The following is a 21,091-nucleotide window of genomic DNA, read 5'->3' on the forward strand; positions in this document are numbered from 1 at the left end:
TCAATTCATTAATATCAATGCAGACATTTTAGTATGAATCAATGAATCACAGCAATTTTAATTTATTGAGCACCTATACTATACTAGGTAATGTTAAAAAACTCCAGACACACGATATTGCATTGTTACTTATACAACCCTATTAGGTAGGTATTATTGGTGTTACTTTAGATACAGAGAGAGAGAGAGGGAGAGAGGACAAACTCAAGTGTGCAGTGAGGTTAAGGCATATGCCTCATGTTACTCAACCTAGTGAGGGAACTAGGAATTGAAACAAACACATTGTGTTTTGCATGGCTCACCAATGGCCTGGTTAATTCAATTTTCATCCAAAATGCCTTGAAAATTTACCTTACTCAAGGCACTGTAAGTCTTCTCAATTAAAAACAGAGCTCACAGCTTTATGACAACTTTTTTTTTAAACAAACACAAAAACAATTTTTATAGATGTTCTATTAAATCATTAAGTTATTATTAACATAAGCAAGGTAAATTCATGGTCTAGAAGAAATGCCTTTGATAGAACACATTTTGGGGTGATCCTGGCAAAGTCAAGAGGCTGCCACTCTCAGATCATTGAGAGAGCCATGGCTTCATGCCTCATAGGGTTGTCTCAGCTCCTAAATTGGTAAACAATTGCCCTAGGTCAAATGAGAAGAGATCAGTGAATTGCTCTACCCAATCTAGACTAAGATTAGGAGAAACATTCTGAATCAATGGCAAAATGAGGGAAAGATCTAATCTTATTGCCTCAAAAGCTGTCTCTTTCAAGCATATTCAGGGACTTCTGACCTCAGTGAAAGCAGTCATGCTTCATTATGGCCCTACAGTCAGCAGAATCAGAAATCTGTGCCATCTTTAATCAACTCTTTTGAGGAATTCTAAACAGATCTGATAAAATTTTTGCATAACTTTCAACTCTTATTAGGCTAGCAATGGTACTTTCAGGAAGTGTCAACGTGTCAAACTCAATACCATTTTTAACTAGCTTGACCAGACAAGTGTTACTTAAAAAAACAGATTATGGGAAGAAGGGTGGGAGCATAGGTGGGAGGGAGGTAGGGAGGGAGAATCACTCTTCTAAATTTATATATATGAAATGCATTAAGTTTGTATTCCTTAAATAAAATAAAAAACATAAAATATATAATCAGAATCACAGGCACATAACTTCAACTGACACATGAAGGGGATAGAGGAAGATTATTTCTAATGTATACAGCAATGAAGGGGCATGGACTAAACAGCTTTGCAAAATTCACTGAAAAAAAGAAGGCAAGAAATCATTTGACTCACACTAAACATGTAACTAATTTATTTGATTTAATTCACTAATTCATTAATGTTGAATTATATAAAAGAAAACATGCTAAACAGCATATTAAAATCATAAAGCTTTGAAATTAGACCAAAGTGCATTTCGAATTTTAACTTCAGCACTTCAACCACTGAGCTAGGTAGGTACATTATTTATATTTCCTGATTCTCAATTTTCTTATCTGCAAAATGACTATTTGGTTATTAAATGAAGCAATAGACATAAAATGCCCTGTCAACTCCAGGCATCTCTATCTCTCTTCATCTCTATCTCTCTCTCTCTCTCTCTCTATATATATATATATATATATCTCGATAGATATATATGGTGAAGGCAATACTATTTTCCTTTTCTTATTAGGTTTTAGGAGTAAAGGAAAGCATAGGAAGGAATACAAGTCAGTCAGACATTGACACTGTTTCCATAGCATCAACAGGATGTTGAAAATATTCAAAATAAATAAGCTATAAATGACCAGGATGGTAGATTGTAATATTGGCTACAACTTGCAGTTACTACCCTAAGAGGTGGAATCTGTCTCCACCTTTTGCATCTGGTCTGTCTGGGTAATTGCTTTGGCCGACAGAATGCCTCATACATTATACAGTGACAGTTCTGAGACTGAGCCTCAACAGGGCTTGTAGGTCCTGCTCTGGGGAACCCACAACCCCCAGGGAACTAGCTCAGCCTCCTGGATGGTCAGAGACCACAAGGAGCAGAGATGTAGTCCCAACTGAGGCCACCTTAGGCCAGGCAGCCCTCGATGAACCATAGAATATTAGTGAGTTCAGAACTGCCTATCAGAATTGTGGGCTAAATAAATGGTTACCTTTTTAAACCTCTAAATCTCATGGAGAGGGGTTAATTATGCAGAAGGTAACTGCTACAAACATAAGGAGATATGGGGTTATGACATTTTTCAATGAAAACACAAAATCATAGAACACAAGTTTGAAAGAGGAAATGATAAGTCACCAATTTCAGCACAACACCTGGTACAGCATTTGCTACTGCATTAGATAAATAAAAGATGCAAATATCTCACTGATGGACAGTAAGGGTTTCCTGTGCAGATGATTATTTGTAACTGGAGGTACAGAGATGGATTTTCCCCAGGCAATATTATTCTGAGATCTTTATATTTTTGGAATCTAGGAACTGTTGTTATGCATTGTACATGGCAACAGAGGAAAAAGATGGCAAGAGGAGAAAAGCTGGGGAAAATTAGATGTGGAGAATAAAGTAAAGGAAATTTAGGGCAATGCAAGAGAGTTTCATGCTGCAGATTGCACAAAGCAAAGCCTGGGTAACTTGTCTTTCTCCTATATTAGCCGCCGATTGCAGAAAAAGGACTCTGATCTTTACCTAATCTTTCCCTTTCTTTGCCAAGTAGAGCACACCAGGAAAGCAATTAAATATAATTTTGAAATTGTGTCATATTAGTTTCTCTTTGTGCAGCAGACAACTAAGTGTACCTCTGAGGGACGTAATTTGAGATATATGAATGAAAAATCACTACGCAACTGAAAAGGGTTTCTCTTAAATATGGGCTAAATCCTGTAATTTGTGGAATGGCTAACTTTGTGCTTATTTTCTGTGAATCTTGGAGGTCATCCATGGGTTATTTCTGAAGAATGCAAAGTCTGAAGAGTGGGGAAGGTGTCTTTTGTTCCTCCCAGTGCCAATCAATGCTACACCTGGGGTGGGACTGGCCTGGCAAAACTTCCAGACACATGGCAAGTTCCTTAAGATGGCAGTCATCAGTCTACTCATTGCCTCTTAACTGTTCAGGAAGATGCTAGCCCTGAAATAACTGGTGATTGGAATTGAAATCTGCCAGTTGAGGGCTTATCCTAATTTTATGAATGACCCAATATGGAACACACAATGTACCTCACAACAGTAGGTAGGGTTCTGAGAACACAAAGAGCTATGGTTGACAGTGGAAAGGGGGAGAGAAGGAGTGGGATTAGTGAGAGGTAAGAACCAATGCAGAACACTGTTTTCTGTGCCAAAGAGACACGAAACCAGAGTAATGCAAGAAAACATATCTATGCCAAAACATGTGAACCAGGATAATGACAGAAAGCTTGTCCCTGGCATTCCTCAGTCAATCCTCCTTCCCTCTTTCATTCTTAGTTTGGAATTGCCAGTGAAGAGGAGAGGTAAAGTTTCAGGAAGTTACTTCCCATCAGGTAAGGAGAGCAGGGTACAGAAATTCAGACTTGGAAGATGTTGTCTTAGAAGTTGTCTAGTGTGACATTTTTAAGGATCCAGATTCTCTTGCCTGTAGATTATTCACATTTACTTTGAGTGTTTCCAATTGTGGAATCCATTCTATTAGTGTGAAGTCTCTTATAGCTAGGCTGCCAATATACTGAGATCAAAATTAGTATTGCACACCTCTTGGTTTTGCTTTGCCCTTTGAAGTGAGCTACAACAACCTTCAACCTCTTGAAGCAGCTGAAGAGGGGCCTTGGGTTGTTTGAGAAAGGTTTAGATGTTAGAACACTTTTGTTTTGCAACTAACTAGCTGGTTTCTTGCTCCCTCATTTTATTTTTTGTTTCACTAATCATATACTTAACCCTGTTAATATTACTTTGGGATGGTTACAGTAAGAATGGAATATAATTTTCTAGCTATAATGTAATGGAGGTTGGAAGTAGTCATGATTTTTTAAAAAGATTTACTTATTTACTTGAAATGCAAAGTTACAGAGAGAGAGGGAAGGGGGAGAGAGGGAGAGAGAAAGGGAGAGTGAGAGTGAGAGAGAGAGCGAGGGAAAATGAGAGAGAGAGAGGGAGAGAGGGAGGGAGAGTGAGAGGGAGAGAGAGAGGGAAAGGGAGAGAGGGAGAGAGAGGGGGGAAAGAGGGGAGAGAGAGAAAGGGAGAAAGAGAGAGATCTTCTATCCGCTGGTTCACTTCCCCAATGCCTGCAACAGCCAGGGCTGAGCCAGGCTGAAGCCAGGAGCTTCCTCCAGGTCTCCCACATGAGTGCAGGGGCCCAAGCACTTGGGCCATCTTCTGTTTCTGTCCCAGAAGCATTATCAGGGATCTGGATTAGAAATGGAGCAGCTGGGACACGAACTAGCACCCATAGGGATGCCAGTGCTGTAGGCAGTGGCTTAACCTGCTCCACCTCAGAGCCGGCCCCTGTGGTTGTTTTTTTCAAATATCAGAAGACATTTTGAAATAAAATAGTTAGACTAGAGGTCACAAACCCAAGTGGCTTTAGAGGCAGGCAGATAACAGAAATGTTTAAAAGGCATCAGGATTTTGTAGTTGGGGTTCCAGGAAAGACAACAAAGAATGGTCAACCAAGAATTATTGCACCAAACCCCCGTGCAGGACCTCTGTCCTCAATGAGTTGTATTATGAGAGTTAACTGTAAAACTAATTCTCCAACAGCTTTTGTGTGTGTGTGTGTGTGTGTGTGTGTGTAAATGGTTGAAATCTTTACTTAGTACAGAGTTGGTCTTCTGTGTACAAAGTTAATTGAAAATGAATCTCAATAGAAAATGGGACTGGCAAGGGGAGAGGGAGGAGGAGGAGGGGTGGGAGTGTGGGTGGGAGGGCGGGGAAGTTGAGAAGAATAACTATATTCCTAAAGTTGTACTTAGGAAATTTGTATTCCTTAAAAATAAAATAAAAAAAAGAACAGTGTAGGGCACACAGGGAGGATTAGGATGTCTTTGAACAAATTAGGATATCTTTGGCTGAATAAAGATCCTGGACAACTAAAGAGAAAAGGCACATATAACTAGAATTGTGACAGTTTCTTTAGGTAATGGTTTTTACTAATTATTTATTTATTAATTTTTAAAGTTACTTATTTTTATTTGAAAGGCAGAATGAGAGAGAGAGAGAGAGAGAGATCTTCCATCTGCTGGAAGTGGTGCAGTGGGTTAAGCTGCTGCCTGCAATGCTGGCATCCCATTCGGGTGCTGGTTTGAGTTCTGGCTGCTCTACTTCTGATCCAGCTCTCTGCTAATGCATCTGGGAAAGGAGTGCAAGATGGCTCAAGTGGTTGGGCCCCTGCACTTGCATGGGAGACCAGGAAGAAGTGAAGAGTTAAAATTGTATATGTGCGGGTGTAAAAAGTTAAGCTTAAGCTTACAGGTTTAAACCTTCCTGGTGCAGCTGTGAAAATAAGACAGAGTAAAGTAGCACCTTGACAGTAGGGACTCCATTTTGGAGCACTTGAGACTCCATTCTGGGAAAGCACCCCCCCACCGTGAGACTCTGGTCTGAAACTATGATCTCAAATAGTCGGACAATAGCAGTGCACTACATCACCCTTGGCAGAGCACAAAATCCCCCTAGTATGATTGCTCAAGCTTAAAAGTAGAAAGGTTGCACCTGGGTTACCTGGGCTAATAATGAAGATGTGATTTGTCTATGTCTTAAGATCATAATTGCTGATTGTAAGATTTTAGCAACCACTTAGCAACCGTGTATTCTCTCCCCCGTCCCGATTTTGCGGTTTTTACCTTTATAAACCCTATGCTGTAGTTTCTCACTGCTCCTCTGTCCTTGTATTTTCAGAGGGCCCCAACATGTTGGATCAATAAATTTAACCCTTTGCTGGTTGCATGAGAGAAAAGTCTTTTGGAGTTGTTCCTCGGGCGGTGGGCTTTTTCGGACCCTAACAGAAGCACCTGGCTCATGTTGGAGACCTGGGTGAAGCTCCTGGCTGCCAGCTTCTGCCAGGCCAAGCACTGGCTGTTGGAGCCATTTGAGGAGTAAATCAACAGATGGAAGATCTCCCCCCCACCACCACTTCCACCTCTGTAACTATGCCTTTAAAATAAATAAAATAACTTTTTTGAAAAAGTAAGTTGAACAGAAAGTGAAATATGGAGTGAAAATTTCCAGAGTTCAGATCCAACCACTCAATAAATCTTTTGTTCTTATTGTGAAAGGAAACAGTTTGGTTTTGTAATCCATAGAGCTAACAGGAACGGGTGTACTCTTCAGTCAGAACCTGAGGTCAGGAATGTGTACAAACAGGCTAAGTAGACGCCCTAGGAGAATATTCTTTTAGCAACAATTACTTCTGTCAACACAATGCAGAGTCATTATCAGGCGATTCCAGAAACTACCAGGAAGCATCATACACTGTAGAAAATTATAATCAAGGTCTGGCTAAAGTTGGGCTATCATTACAGAAAGTCCGGCAAAATGTTAAGTACAGTGCAGTGCCTGGCATTTTGTGGGAAAAAAAAAAAAAAACAAAAATGGCAACTGGGGAGACAGAAAAACATGGAGGGAGAAGATGCCACTGGAAAATAAATGTAAAAGAGGATTTGGATAATGTCAGAGGCCATGTGTATAAATTAATCAAACACAAAGCGCTGCTGGTTTGTGCTTTAAACTGCCTTGATGAAAATATCCCATTATGGATACAGAAGCCTGTGAGTCCAGGGCAGTTGTCAGAACCACTGCACTACATGCTTCCTCCTTCCGGTCTTCTCAGTGACCTTAAGTTGATAGTCTCAAGCATGCATCTGAGTACACTGGTGGACCAGAGGTTAAAGAAGAGAGGAAGGAGGTGAACGAACTATCTTCTAGAGCATTTCAGAGATCTGGAATCCCACATTGTGGATTTCTACTTTTTTTTCTTGCTATTTTTATGTGAAACTGTTAGTTCTCATTACTGTCAAAAAGAAGGAGTCACTCACAGCAATAGCGCGGAGAGGGAGGCATTGTGGAGGTGCGGATGAAAGCAGTTGCACCTGTTTTCCCTCAGTGGCGGTGATGACAGGAAATGTATGGGCTGACTGTACGTGAAGAGGGATTACATGACTGAGACACTCATTATTTTAACCTAGGTTTTTCTTTAACCACTTTGTCCTTCTTAGGAAGTTCAAGTAGTTTGGCCAGTTATATTCATTGTCTCATGGAAATGATGCAACAAAAGAAAGGAGGGAAAAAAAAAAGAATTAAAAACTTGGCTTTTATGTTCACAAAGCCTAGGCTGGCACAGCAGGTTGAACCATAGCTTGTGACTATCAGCATCCCATATAGGAGTGCAGGTTCAAGTCTCGGATGCGCCTCTTCAGATCCAGTTTCCTGCTAATGTGCCTGGGGAGGCAGCAGTGATGGCCCATGTGCTTGGGCCCCTGCCACCCATGTGGGAGACTAGGATGAAGTTCCTGGCTCCTGGATTCAGCCTCGCTCAACTCTGGCTGTAGTAGCCATTTGGGGAGTAATTCAGTGGATGGATGATCTCTCTCTTTCTCTCTCTCCATGCCCCCCCTTCTATTGCTCTACCCTTTAAATCAATCTTTAAGACATTTAGAGGAACAGAAGTGACATATATATATATAATATCTGAAAGAAAACCTAATGTTTTTACCATCACACCAAAGCAGAAAAGCTTTTCTAGCTATGAGACACATTAGAGGTTGCTTTGTAAATACCCAAACCTTAAACTGTAATCCTCAACTTGATCTGTGTATGTCCAGCCACACTTGATTGCACACTTTCAGGGAGTCCTAGCATCTGGGTTCTGACTGGAGACTGCCAATGACAGTGGCACCATTTTCCAGGCTAGTGAGTGTTTTAGACATGAGAATTCTGCACAATAGGGTATTATTGGACCATTTTCCTCACTTTTAAGAAGGGATACAACATGAAGTGGTTGCTACTCTGCCTCCAAAAGTGCTGACTCCGGAGAAGATAGTTGGAAATGCTGTAGCCATTTTGTGGCCGGCCTGAGAAGGAGGCACACATTGATGGGCAGAGTCAAAAACAGTCTCACAGAGTGACTGGTATTGAGGCGCAGCAGGTTAAGCTGCTGTCTGTGACACTGGCATTGAACATTGAGGCACCCATTCCAGTCTTGGCTGTTTTGCTTTTTTTTTTTTTTTTTAAAAAAAAGATTTATTTATTCATTTGAAAGGCAGAGTTTTGGAGAGAGAGAGAGAGAGCGAGAGAGAGAGAGAGGTTTTCCATCTGCTGGTTCACTTCCCAAATGGCCACAATGGCCAGAGCTGGGCCGATCTAAAGCCAGGAGCCAGGAGCTTCTTCCGAGTCTCCCACATGGGTACAGGGGCCCAAGCACTTGGGCTGTCCTCTGATGCTATCCCAGGCCATTAGCAGAGAGCTGGATCAGAAGAGGAGCAGCTGGACATAAACCAGTGCTCATATGGGATGCCAGCCCCAGTGGTCTTACATGCTATGCCACAGCACTGGCCCCAGCTGTTTGCTTGTGGTTCAGCTCCCTGCTAATGTGCCTAGGAAGGCAGTAGAAATGGCCCAAGTACTTGGGTCCCTGTTACCCATTGGGGAGACCCAGATGGAGTTTCAGATTCTTGGCTTTGGCCTGGGCCCAGTTCTGGTTGTTGCAGCCATTTGGGGAGTGAAGCAGTGGGTGCAAGTTTGTCATCTCTCTCGCCCTCTCTCTGTGTGTTACTCTGCCTTTCAAATCAAAATAATTCTTTAAAAAAGAATCATGGAGAATGAAGTCTGACTCCCAGTGCTCTCTGCCAGGAGATGTCTTATCTCTGAACTTCTTTTTTCTGTGTGGTGTTATAAATAGCATTAGGGCTTAAGGTATTTGAATCTGCTTTTGTGCCCTGCATCCAAATGCATTCTAACCTGGGACATTGGCCAAGGGGAGAAAGGAACATGAAACAAAATGAAAAGAGAAGCGATATTTGTAGTGCCTGAACATGGGCACTGGCCTCACGGAACCCCCACGAATGGAAGATGCGCAGTATCTTCAGTTCACCCACGTTCCACCCAGCTGAACCCACACATCTCCTGCAGTCAGCTGAGCTGGTCTTTCTCATAAACATCTGCAGAGGATGTGCCTTCCAGAGGAGTAGCATTAGCCCTGAAGGTGCTCAGCGGGGTTGTTACCATTGGTAACATAAATAATGTTAAGCATGCATGGTACACATATATGTGAAACATATTTTAGATACCTATTACTATTTCTAACATATGGTAATTACTAGAGGTCATAGGGTATAGTTAATATCAAATTATTTACACCATAGGGCAGAGATATCTCAAGCTACCTCCTTGTCCTTCTCTGAGCTCACTGTGCTCTCTGAGTGCAACTTGGAAACCGATTTCCCAGTGCAGCCGAGTCCCACATGTGTCGCCTTCCTGGATAGTAAACTGGTCACCAGAAATCTGAAGACTTTACTTACTTAGCTTTCCTTAGTTTCATTCTTGTGCATTTTGGCTGCTTGTCATTTTTCCTCCTTGCAATCTGCCCCCTTCCACTTACTTGTCTATGCTGACAGCTGTCTGTCTCCTGCCACTGTCTTTTACAGCTCGAGCATGCTCAGTTTACCCTACTATTTGCCTCCCTGCCTGGGCAAATGGTCACAGACGAGTATGGCTATTATCCTGAGTCTCTTCCCAGACACCTAATCAAAACGGAAGGGTCACTGAAAGGCCACTTCCCCAATTTGCCTAATCTTCTAGCTCTGGCAGCCTTGGAAGATGATGTAATGGAGAAGTGTGGCAGTTGTGGCTGGGAGAGATGCAAAAGGATACTGGCAAGGTCAAACGGCTAGTATGGGAAGGACCAATTCAAGATAGAAGAGTGAAAGCAGGGATTGGGTAAGAGGGAGAGCAGAAGTAAAGACAAATGCTTAAAGGGAAACTGACATGACATTGGAAAGTATATCTTCAAATAAGTCTACAGGGGGACTGTGAAGTTAAGCTGCCTAGGTATCCAATATGCCGTGTGGTTCCTTTCCTTATAACTCATAGGCCTTGGACAAGTTACTTAGCTTTAAGTCTCAGTTTCCTCACACCTGAAATGGGGATAATAATGTAACTACTTCATAAGAGTACAAGGAGAATCAGATTAGATAACAGAGGTAAAGCATTTAGAACAATGCCTGACACAGAGGATTCAATGAAAGGTTTATCATGGTTACTATCCTTATGTACTTGTGATAAAAATACCATTTTATGCTACATGATTTCCAAAATTACGTGAAGAGGATTAAATACTGTTGACTATTTAATGGGTCATTTTTATTTCTTATTATAGGACTTAAAAGCTAAAAATACTATTCATATCCTATTAATCAAAATAAATTTGCTAGGGCAATACCACCCTATAGTTTACTTTCTCTCCTTTTCCATTTGTACATTTTAGGCTTCTGTAAACACCTGCTACTTTTCACTTTTCTAGTTCATATTGGTTGAGGAGTATTAGGAGACAATTGTGTTCTTTTTGACTATAATATGTTAATCTTATTAAAAATTATAGCAAAAAAAAAAGTAGGCATTTGGCCTAATGGCTAAGATGCCAGTTAATACATCTGTGTCCCATATGGAAGCGCCTGACCTGCAAACCCATCTCTGGCTCCTGACTCCAGCTTCCTGCTAGGGAAGATCCTGGGAGCCAGCATTGTTGGCTCAGATTGGGTTCCTTCCACTCACAACAGCGAACTGGATTGAGTTCCTGTCTCCTGGCTTCTGCCCCATACCTGCACCAGATGCAGATATTTGGGGAGTGAACCAGTGGATGAGAGCTCTCTGTCTCTCTCTCTCTCTTTGTCTTTCTGCCTCTCACAAAAATTATAACAAAGAATAAAAACATTTAATAACCTTTTGAGAGAGTCATTAAATTATAAAAACACTATCATGTAATAGTAAAGGGTACCAGATTTGGCAGGGATTATTAATATTTACAGATTAACTCTAAATTTCTTTTATTTTCACACTATAATGTTTCAATTACAGGCCCACTACTTTCCAAATGTAATTAGTTATTAACTTAATGACTGATCTAAATTTCCATTATTCTTCCTTTTATTCTCCTACTCTCTCTGTGCATGCTAATGGGTCATGAAATGCCTAAAATATGTAAAGGAAAGAGAAAAGTAGAAGAAAAAAGTACCAGAAGTGAATGAGCAAATAGACCTGGAATAACTGGGAGTAGGCTATAGTATTAAATACAATTTTCCATGGATAGTAAGTAGATTTTAGAAATACTTAAAACCTGGAGAGGCACTATAAATAAAAATGTATAACTAAAGTCTAAATTTATTTGATAGCTATTTCAATTTTTTTCTTCCTCTGTGAAAAAGAACTTCCATTTTCTCAAGACTCCCAAATTGAGTTAAATCAGAGGTAAGGATTCTGGGCTATTGGGTTAAATGAGTCAGGAGCCACCATCTCCTGCAGGTGGGTAGCAAAAAATCTGCTATAACAGAATGGCAATCAGTTCTCTCGTCACTCGGGGAACTCAGAATCAATTGAAATGTGCACCAACCAAGGGAAAAGCAATTCCCTTCTAACCAAACAGAATTGCACTTGTATGAAATGTTAGAGAAAATGGATGACAGGGAGACCTTTGCAATTTGTGATTTGGAGGAGAATAGGACTTCTGTCTTTATCTATGTGACTTTTGAGAACTATTTGCAGATACTGAAAATACTGTGATGGACAGTACTGACTCTAAGTGAGTTTGAAAAACTCTTTGCCTCTGGCCAAACAGTACAACCAGCACACATTTTCCACATTCAGAATCCAGATTCTATAAATTTTATATTTAAATGTACTCAGTTGACTGTAAGAATCTCATAGCATGGAGCTGAAGACTTTTGGAAACCCATATTGGAAGAATATGGACCACTGTAATGTGTAATGTATGCATTTCTAGTACAGCATGAACCCAGAGCTAAGGTTGACGATACGGACACACCTCAGATTGCCAGGGATACTGCAGCATGGGTGAGCAGGAGCTCTGTCACTGGCTGGATTGTGTCCCTCCAGAATTCCCAAGTCCTAGCTCTTGGTACTGTGAATGTGACTGCATTTGGAGATGGTGTCTTTAGAGAGATTATTAAGTCAGAATGCAGTTTTCAGGGTGATGCCATCATTAGAGGAAGAGGAAATGTGGGGCTTACATCGTGGTGCGGAGAGTTAAGCCGCTGCCTGTGACACCTGCATCCTATATGAACAGTGATTCGAGTTCAGCTGCTCCACTTCTGATCCAGTGCCCTGCTAATGTGCCTGGGAAAGCAGCAGAAAATAGCTCAAGTGCTTTGGCTCCTGGCAGCCACATGGAAGACCTGGATGAAACTCTCAACTCTTAGCTTTGGTTTGGCCCAACCCGGGGCCACTGCAGCCATTTGGAGAGTGAACCAGCAGATGGAAGATTTCTCTCTCTCTCTTTGTAATTCTGCCATTCAAATAAATAAATAAATCTTTGAAAAAAAAAAAACCAACAAGAAGAAATTTGGACACAGGTGTGTAAGGTGGAAAGCTTCTGTGAAGGCATAGGGAGGAGAAGGCAGTCTCTACAAGCCAAGAAAGATAACCCTGAAACCAACCCTGCTGACACCTTGATCTTGGACTTCTAGCCTCAGGATGCTAAGAAAATAAAGCTCTGTTGTTTAAGCCTGTGGTAAAGTCTCTGGCACTTTGTTATGGCAGCACACGCAACTAATATAAGTTCTGTTTACAGCAGAATCTGTTAAGCCTCACTAGACAGTCTAGGTTTGTGTGCAATGAAGGCTGGCTCCCTTCAGGAGACCAGGTGCTCCTTTTGGTGAGCACCAGTTAGTTCAGGGGCTCTTGGGGTGGGGTGGGGGGCAGAAAGAAGGCAGCATGTGAAAGGAAGGCTAATTTTAAATAGAAAAAAATCCCCTTCTGATTCCTGATTACAAAAGCTATACATGCTCATTGCAAAGATATTAGAAAATACTCATACGGATGGAGTAAATGAAGAAACAAAATATGTTTGTGTTCTCACCACTTGGAAGTAACTGTGCATACAGTGTTGTAAATCTTTCTCAACCCTCTCCTAGACACACATGAGCATATACACAACACATAGAAATGTAAAATAAAGATGGAATTTTTTGTATCTTCCCATGTCAGTAATTTTCAATTTATTTATAGTATTATTTGTACTGTCTGATATTGTTTCATGACATCAATGATATTATAGAAATGGAATTGATGAGTGGGATGTGTCTAGGCTTAGGCATATGTAAAGGCTTTTGTATTTATTTTGCCAAATTGCCTTCCAGAAGGGACATACCCATTTACAAGTATATTCAGTGAATCTACTTCAAGTGCAAAATAAAGTCCTGTCACCTGTTACTCTAGACCCAGTGCTTAAGCTCTTTCAGCTGAATTCCCTAGGGAGGAGAGTACAGAAACTAGAGGACCCCAAAAGTGTGCCACCGGGGACTCAGGACACTGCAAGTGATTTGATGGCAAAGCAAATAGGGTTGGGGATGTAGGCGTTGGCTACCTCAGCAGAGAGACAGTTGTGGGGAAGCATGGCAGAGCCTGTCCTACAGCTGAGATGGGAGAGAACAAATCCATGGGACTGGACTTGTGGAGAATGAAGTATGAAGAGGGAACTTGCGTTGCTCTCTTGAGAGTGGAAGAGCTATGTCTGAGAATCTCCGAGGAAGCTGGGAGGCACTCGGTGCTGAGGTCCCAGGCACTTCACTGCACAGGGTCTGAGATCACTGTAATTATGACCCTGGGTTGCTAATTTTCTCCCTTGAGTTTTCAGAGCCTGGGAAAATACAGGTTATCCTAGGGAACGAGAACAAAGTACTGATAGCCTTTGCAGTTTTCATGCATTAATGGAAGATGCTATTTGATTTTGGTTCTTTGCCCAGTATAAGAGATCCCAGCGGGGCACAGTTAAAAGGAAAGGCAAGCTAATCTTAAATGAAAAATAAAATGCTTTATTTTATAAACATGAAAACTATGTGGCACTCAATAAAATGTGTTGGCAAGTAGACTTCTGCTATATAATCATATCAATAAAATAGGTTAATTCCTCTGGGGAGAAGAACTTGAATTTCACTTATCATTGGAAGCCTCCAAAGGAAGAATCAGCAGCAATCTCTTTAAAGAAGACAAGCAGTAGCGTGAGTCAACGGTGGATAGCGTATGTGGGAAAGGGAAAGAGCACCTTCCCCACTAACCATAACGCTCTCTCGGCCTTCCTATCACGTCTGATGTTACAGAGCACCTGGCTGTCCTTGTACAACACACACACGTCAATAGTCACATTGATTTTGATGTGGACCTTGTCTGAGAAATAAATATGCTGCAGGTATCTGTGAGAAAATAACTACATTCGTTTGTCTTCTTTGAAATGTAGATTGGACGCTAAAGTTGCTTCCAAAAGTAAACTTAGGCTCTGTGCCTTCCCTTAGGGCCATGGATAAATTCCCAAGAAAACAGTCATTTCTCTGGGGTAGCTTCCTTCAATCTTCAGATAGTAGCACAGATAATGAATTATTCATGATCTCACTCACTACAGCCTATTTGGTTCAGAATGCTTATGGAAAAACGGGGCTTACCGTCTATCACTGGTTTTGGCTGAGAACTTTTGAGGCGCAGCGAGGGCCGGAAGCGGGTCCGGTCATTGAAGCTCCAGCTCTTCTGCACTTTGGTGGGGCTGCCTTCAGCTGTGATGTCGGTGCTCGGGGACCTCCTGTCACCCACCGAAGCTTGTCTGCTCTTAATACTCTGGCCCCTTGGGCTAGCCATGCGGACTCGCTCCTTAAAACTTAGCTTCTGACTGTGGAGAACAGAGGCATGGTTAATCCATTTCAAGCAATTTCGTCCATTCCACTTGGGTACATAATTCGATGAAACTGTGTATGGCCATATATTTCAATAGACAAAATGTTTTCAGCAAGTAGGAGCATAGCAATGTAATTTGCCCTTATTGAAAATTTGAGCTTTAATCTCTGTTTGCATTCATTTGAGATCTATATACACACCCTTCTTGGTTTTATCACAGAAACTACTGAGATCAAGTATAGCAGTTTGTGCACAATTACATAGGAGATACAAAGAACTGGTTTGGAATTCATGTTAAAAATTGTTGGGTGATTTTTAGCTTTAACCTCAAATTTTGAGATTTTAAAAAAAATTATTTTTATTTGGGAGTATATCTCTTTGTAATCTAAACATTTCTACAGGAAAATAGGGAAGACAGTTACATTTATACCTAATTCAACATGCACTTTGTATTTCAGGCAAGATTATGATTTCAACAAATTCATGCAATCTCATAGCAGTTGCTAGCACTGCATACATAATATTAGACATACAACACATAACATTACATTTCTTTTATGCTTACATTCATTTTTGTGAGACAAAATCACACAAGGTAGAATAGCCCCAACATACAATGAATGTGGTGACTGGTTAACAGAATGAAATGTTAATGTTCACTATACCATTTCCTGCTATCAAACAGGTTATTGATTTGCTGTGGCAGCTACTGGTAAATTATATTTGTTCAGACAGTCAGTTCTTTGAGGTTTGCTGGGATTGAGCTGTTGTGGGCTGATAAAGGAAGCATGAGCAACCACCACAAAACTCCAGTGCACCTTACACTTTCCTGATCAGGAGGTGTAGTGTTGATGAACTGGGAAAGGGCAGGTTGGAATAAGAGAGGCATGGGTTTTAGGCTCCTCGTCTCTAACATGGAGACAGAAATAGCCATGTAGCTAAGGAAGTTTGGCAGGACTCAAATGAACTTTAAGAAGCCTTGTGTGCTCATTCTATTTGTTTTTTTTTTTTTCTTTCATTTATGGAGCCCTTATGCTATTCAGTAGAAGGTGACACTGTTATCCATGTGAGAGGGTAGGGCGCTGCAGGGCCTGAGGAAATGATGGGGCAAGGGGTTCGAGTGGAGTCGCTTGAACAGCTACTCTGGGTCATGCGGAAGCCTTTGTGGGGTGCAGTCACTGTACTCATGGATAAGGATTATCTGAGATGAAGTGGAGGCTTTGCCTTTTCCACTTACCGCAGTGTCCACTGTCCCCAACTGCAGCATGCCAACAGCAAATGTGTTTAGTGGATATGTGTTTTGTAGCTAACAAGAGACAGTAACATTTATTTTTCCATGCCTAGTTGCTTAAACAAATGATATTCTAAAAAGGCACCACTTTTTTTGTGTTTACATGAAAAAAGAAATCAACACGAACTATGGTAGTCAGCGTACTGGTAACAATAAATGAGTGGGCCATGCAGCTGACAGCTCCCCTGTGGAATGCAGTCACAGCTAAGTACAGCATGATGAGCTGAAGGCACATGCAAACACCAGGCTGGGCAGTTTTGTGACGAGGTCAGGTGGGTGCAAGGGTTCTTTACAACAGTTCCATCAGTTGACGGATTTATCTCTGCTTGACAAATGCGCTATTAAATGATAGATTATTTTAAACAAGAGCAATAAAAACATCATAAAACAGCATCTTTTTATTCTCAAGCTAGGTTCCCCATGTCATCAAAAAGCCTTCAATTATTTTTTAAAAAAACCCATCAAAGGGATAAGTGCTTAAAATAGCTACTTTTCCTAAGTTTTTTTTTTTTAATTGTAAAAGCTTCAAATCGCATTTGGTTTCAATACATCTGTTCTATAATTTGAATTTATGATGATCTGTTTCAGGAAATATATGTTCACATCTGTATCTTTATTTAGTTTGGTGAATGACTCAAGTTGACATAGCTCTCATTGCAAGCACCCTCACTATCCTTGATCTTATCTATAACCTTTTCTAGAAGATGCTAATTAGCACAGGAGGTTGGGTTTATTAATGATCAAATTATTTTCAAAAGTTTCCAAGATACATCTTTCCTATGCCAACTAAATGAATAAGATACTAATAAAAACATCATAAAACCATTTAACAGGAACTTTAGTTTTTCATTTTAAAATTTTTCTGTAAAAATACTGAAAAATGAAAATATTAGCATCACATTCACCATGTTTTATTTACAATAACAGAATGTTTAAAAATTGTTTCTATGGTAATATTTTAAAAATTGCTCCTAAGAAACATTTGATAGTACCTCTACAAATTAATGGAAAATAGGAATAATATTCTCCAAGTCTCAATACCACTTAAAGCACTTAAAACTTGATATAAATGAATTCTAAGCACCATTTCTCTTTTGACCTTCTAGAGTATGTGAATATTTGCTAATGTCTAATATTTTAAAAATTATCAAGAATCATTTAAAAACAAACTTAACATATTGCACACTAAATTCAATTAAAATGCTATGTTTTCACTTTAAATTTTGACCCAATTCTACGAAAGTTAAGATTATGGAATATGATCCCAATTCAGAACTTCTTAAATCAAAATTTTTCTTTTCCAAAGCAAAGATATGTTCTTCTGTCCTCTTAAAAAAGAAAAAAATTTTTTCTTTAGTTTTTCCAGTTTTTCTACTTCCATTCCCTTTTAGATCCATCTGACTGGATAACTATTAAACAGATTAGGTGGCTGTTACTGAAAATACATTGATACATACTCTTCAATGTTGTATTAAATTCTTCATTATTTCCTTGCTTTTTTTTTGGTGACATCTAGAAACATGACTTTTGAGGAAGATTTATGTAACACTGTTTTTATGACGAATGCCGAGAATTATGCCCAGGAAATCAAACAAGGAGGTGTCTCTTCAGAGAAGGTAACTAAGGTTACTGTGTCCACTGATTGGAGCATTTTTCTTAGCAGGCAGGCCCATGCTCCCAGCAGAGGGCTGTGCTCAGGGGAGCCTGCACTACCTCTGGGCAAGGGAATTCTTCCCTCTCTAGAAGCGGATGTACAGATTAGTCTAATAGCCTAGCATGCGGTCTACTACTGGATGCTCCATGCCGGGCAACTGCGAGGCATCATAACCCCACAATAATCCTCCAGGACTTAGAGTGCTGTAGCTATTGTTATACTTAATTAGGGTTTTAGCCCTTCCTAGAACAAGCGTTCTACAAATTCTCGCCTCAGGCATAATATGGCAACCAAGCCATAACAATCCAGTGCGTGCAGCAGCTCAGCAGTTGTCCAACCACGAGGAGGCGCCAAGGGGCTGACTGGCAGTACTATACGGGACCTCTCCTATTTGTCCAGGTGGAGGAGAGTATCAAAGCAGGCAACAGGCAATAAGGTAAATGACAAGCGGGTTGAAAACCTCATTCAAAAGTCCCTAGGAAGAGTGAGTCTCTGAACAGGGCTCAGGTGGGGTGGCGGTGTACCCTGGTCATGCACCTGAGGTTAGTTGGCATTCTCAAATCTCATGTCAATAGCCGGGATGCTGGGTACCTCTGCTTCCTTGAGGTGTACATTCTGAAGAGCTTCTGCTTATTACTACAGAACTTACTAGGAGTGAGGGAAATAGAGCAGCACATTACTAAGCATTTCACCACCAGGAAAGTGCTTAGCGATTTTGTTCTCTCTTTAAAAAAAAAAAAAAAAGCCATTTGGCTTTATTGCTTTTCATACCTAAGTATGCAGATTATTTAAGCAGTGAGTACTGACTATGTAGTTTAATTGTGCTGCTTGAAATATATCCAGTGCTCCTAATGGTTAGATTTAAGTAATTAGGTTTGAAATAAGCATTACAAATGATAATAGTTATGTGTTAGCATCTGTTTCATATGAAAATAAGAATATAAATATATTAGGATATACCAACTCCTGTAAAAAATATCAACAAAACATAGTGTAAATGATTGAGGAACAAAATATTCCAGAACTTTTAAGAATATTTATAGAAATCAATGAAGTAGACACAAATTGCTTTGAAATTCAAAAAACCTAAGTTTTTGATTTATTTGAAACATCTACAGTTATGGTTCATATAGGTAACCCGCTGTCAGAATACATGTTCAAAAAAATAAAAAACAGAATAATAAAAGACTCTAGGTTGCTAGTTTGTGCAAAGAATTTTTAAATTACCTTTGTTATTTAATTTTATGTGTATTTTTAAGACTGAAATCCTCTCTGTCAATAAAGGTGAACAAAAGGAGACACTGTTTTGAGAAGATTGTTTTTGAAACAAATGAACATTCTGCCCATAGACACAAGTTGAATATTTTGCAAAAGAAATAAATTCTAGTCTCACATAGTTTAACAACACATGCAATCATTTATTGCACACAGAAGAAAGAACAGGAAAATAATGGAAAATAATGCAGAAGAAATAGAAGCACACAATCTTTTCCATCAATATTCTAGTTTTCTCTCCCATGAGCCACACACTGCCACAGAACCCAATGAAGCACACACATAGGCATGGTTCAGACAAAGCACTCAGTGGATCACAGCACTAGATTCTAACATAATGAAGAACAGCATCTGTGCCTAAACTTTAAAGACATGCATCTCTGTAACAGTCTCACAGGTACCTGTTAAATTAACGTTAGATGGTTTGCTGTCTAAACAATGTGTGCAAGTACTGTAGGAGTGCTTCATAAACTCCAAGTAAGCCGCTTACCAATGAAGCAGGTGTGTGAGTATGGCAACGACTGCTGATTAGGAAGACAGGGTAAGCACAGGCAGTGAGATTTATGGATAACCCCCAAACCTTAGATGGTATGATTTGTTCTTGTAACCACAGAAACATAGATCGGAAGAGGTAAAAGCTTTCTTGTATCAATGTGATGACTCACTGACAACTATTTGATGACCTGGTCAAGGAGGAAGGAAGAAGGAAGGATCACAAATGACCTCAAGGCTTGAATATTTTGCTCATCGGGACAATGGGTTCACAGGTCAATTTCATTCTCTGAAAATGACAATTTATAGCAAACCAGAGAAAAAATGTTCAATTCTAAAGATGAGCTGGAAAAATTATTTAATCTGATGATTAATAAAATAAAATAAACACATTTACCCCCATAATATGAGATCAGGACTGTTTTAATGGGAAGACAGAGGAAAAGAATGAGTAATTAAGTGATGCTAAAGAAGTTGTATTTATGGTCTAAGGAGAGGGAGAACAGAGTGGGCTCAATCGAGAATAATTGTACTTTATACCTGGCCCTGTACCTAAGAGAGCCAATGAAACATTATTTTCACCATTGCTTAGTGCAGCTAAAAAAGTTCTTTCAGAGACTGACGGTTTGTACTTTTAAAGAAAACCTTTCAATCTGTCACAAACAATATGACAGTGTTTCCTAGCCCAAGATATCATAGATGAATTTTGTTTAAACATACTCCAACCTCAGTATAGAAAGACAGAACATTCCAAAGCAGGGAACATAGTTAACGAATGGTTGACCTCACTCTGTTCTGCAGGCAGAAAGGCCTCTCTGTGTATGGCCCAGTCTACAGTCGTGGCTCTCGTCCTCAGGGTGAGTGTCAGGCATTTGAGAAGGGTGTTGGCTGCCACATGGGGTTCATCTACACTTGGATTACCTCCAGATTTTGGTACAAAGAAAAACCACGAGAAAGGACTTAGGATACTCCAGACTCTGATGTATCTGCAGGATAAAAATGTTGGCTTCCACTTGGGGTGAGGCTTGTTTATTCTGCTTATCTGAGTCACCATCAATAACCCAATGGTCCCGAAGGCAGTAAACGATTCTACGACTCTGCGGTTGGGCGTTGTTGTTAATTAGTTTATTAGAAATGGGGTCAAGCATTAATTAACAATATCCAGACCCAGATATGTTCTTCTCCAAGGAAGAACTCTCATTATAAATGCATTTTGCTTTGTGCATATTTTGCTTGGGTAAGGGCAAATGTGTTATTTTGTAAGATGGTACTGTTGCTATTGTTATTACAATAGTCTTGCTGCATTCATTATGCAGTATTATAAATTCCATTGCCTGTGGAGCACAAGAAGATGAAAGCTAAGGTAATATTAAAATGAGGACTTCAAAATGTATAATTTTTATGTGTCCATTAAAACACTTTTAAATTAGAGCTTCAGTGTATTTCCTTCAGATTATTGCAATGTTTTAAATTTAAAAATTTTCTTTTTTGTACATTTCCTCTTTTCTCATTACTGTTGGTA

The 21,091-nt window shown here is 40.0% G+C and overlaps 1 protein-coding gene across 5 annotated transcripts in view; it reads right to left on the bottom strand.

Annotated features, from left to right (window-relative positions):
- KCNQ5 (potassium voltage-gated channel subfamily Q member 5) overlaps positions 1-21,091 on the bottom strand; it is a 639,793-nt gene that overhangs the window by 45,358 nt on the left and 573,344 nt on the right. For 3 of the 5 annotated variants that reach the window (XM_051854552.3, XM_051854551.3, XM_089333023.1), the window contains one exon: positions 14,632-14,852. In XM_051854552.3, the coding sequence (XP_051710512.2) occupies positions 14,632-14,852 (221 nt within the window). Of the gene's footprint in view, positions 1-14,631; positions 14,853-18,393; positions 18,451-21,091 lie in introns of all 5 variants that reach the window. The other 2 variants (XM_051854550.3, XM_089333022.1) reach the window with 1 other exon arrangement.

The sequence above is a fragment of the Oryctolagus cuniculus genome, chromosome 5, assembly GCF_051225735.1.
Source record: "Oryctolagus cuniculus isolate XC-2025 breed Fujian yellow rabbit chromosome 5, ASM5122573v1, whole genome shotgun sequence".
Lineage (NCBI taxonomy): Eukaryota > Metazoa > Chordata > Mammalia > Lagomorpha > Leporidae > Oryctolagus > Oryctolagus cuniculus.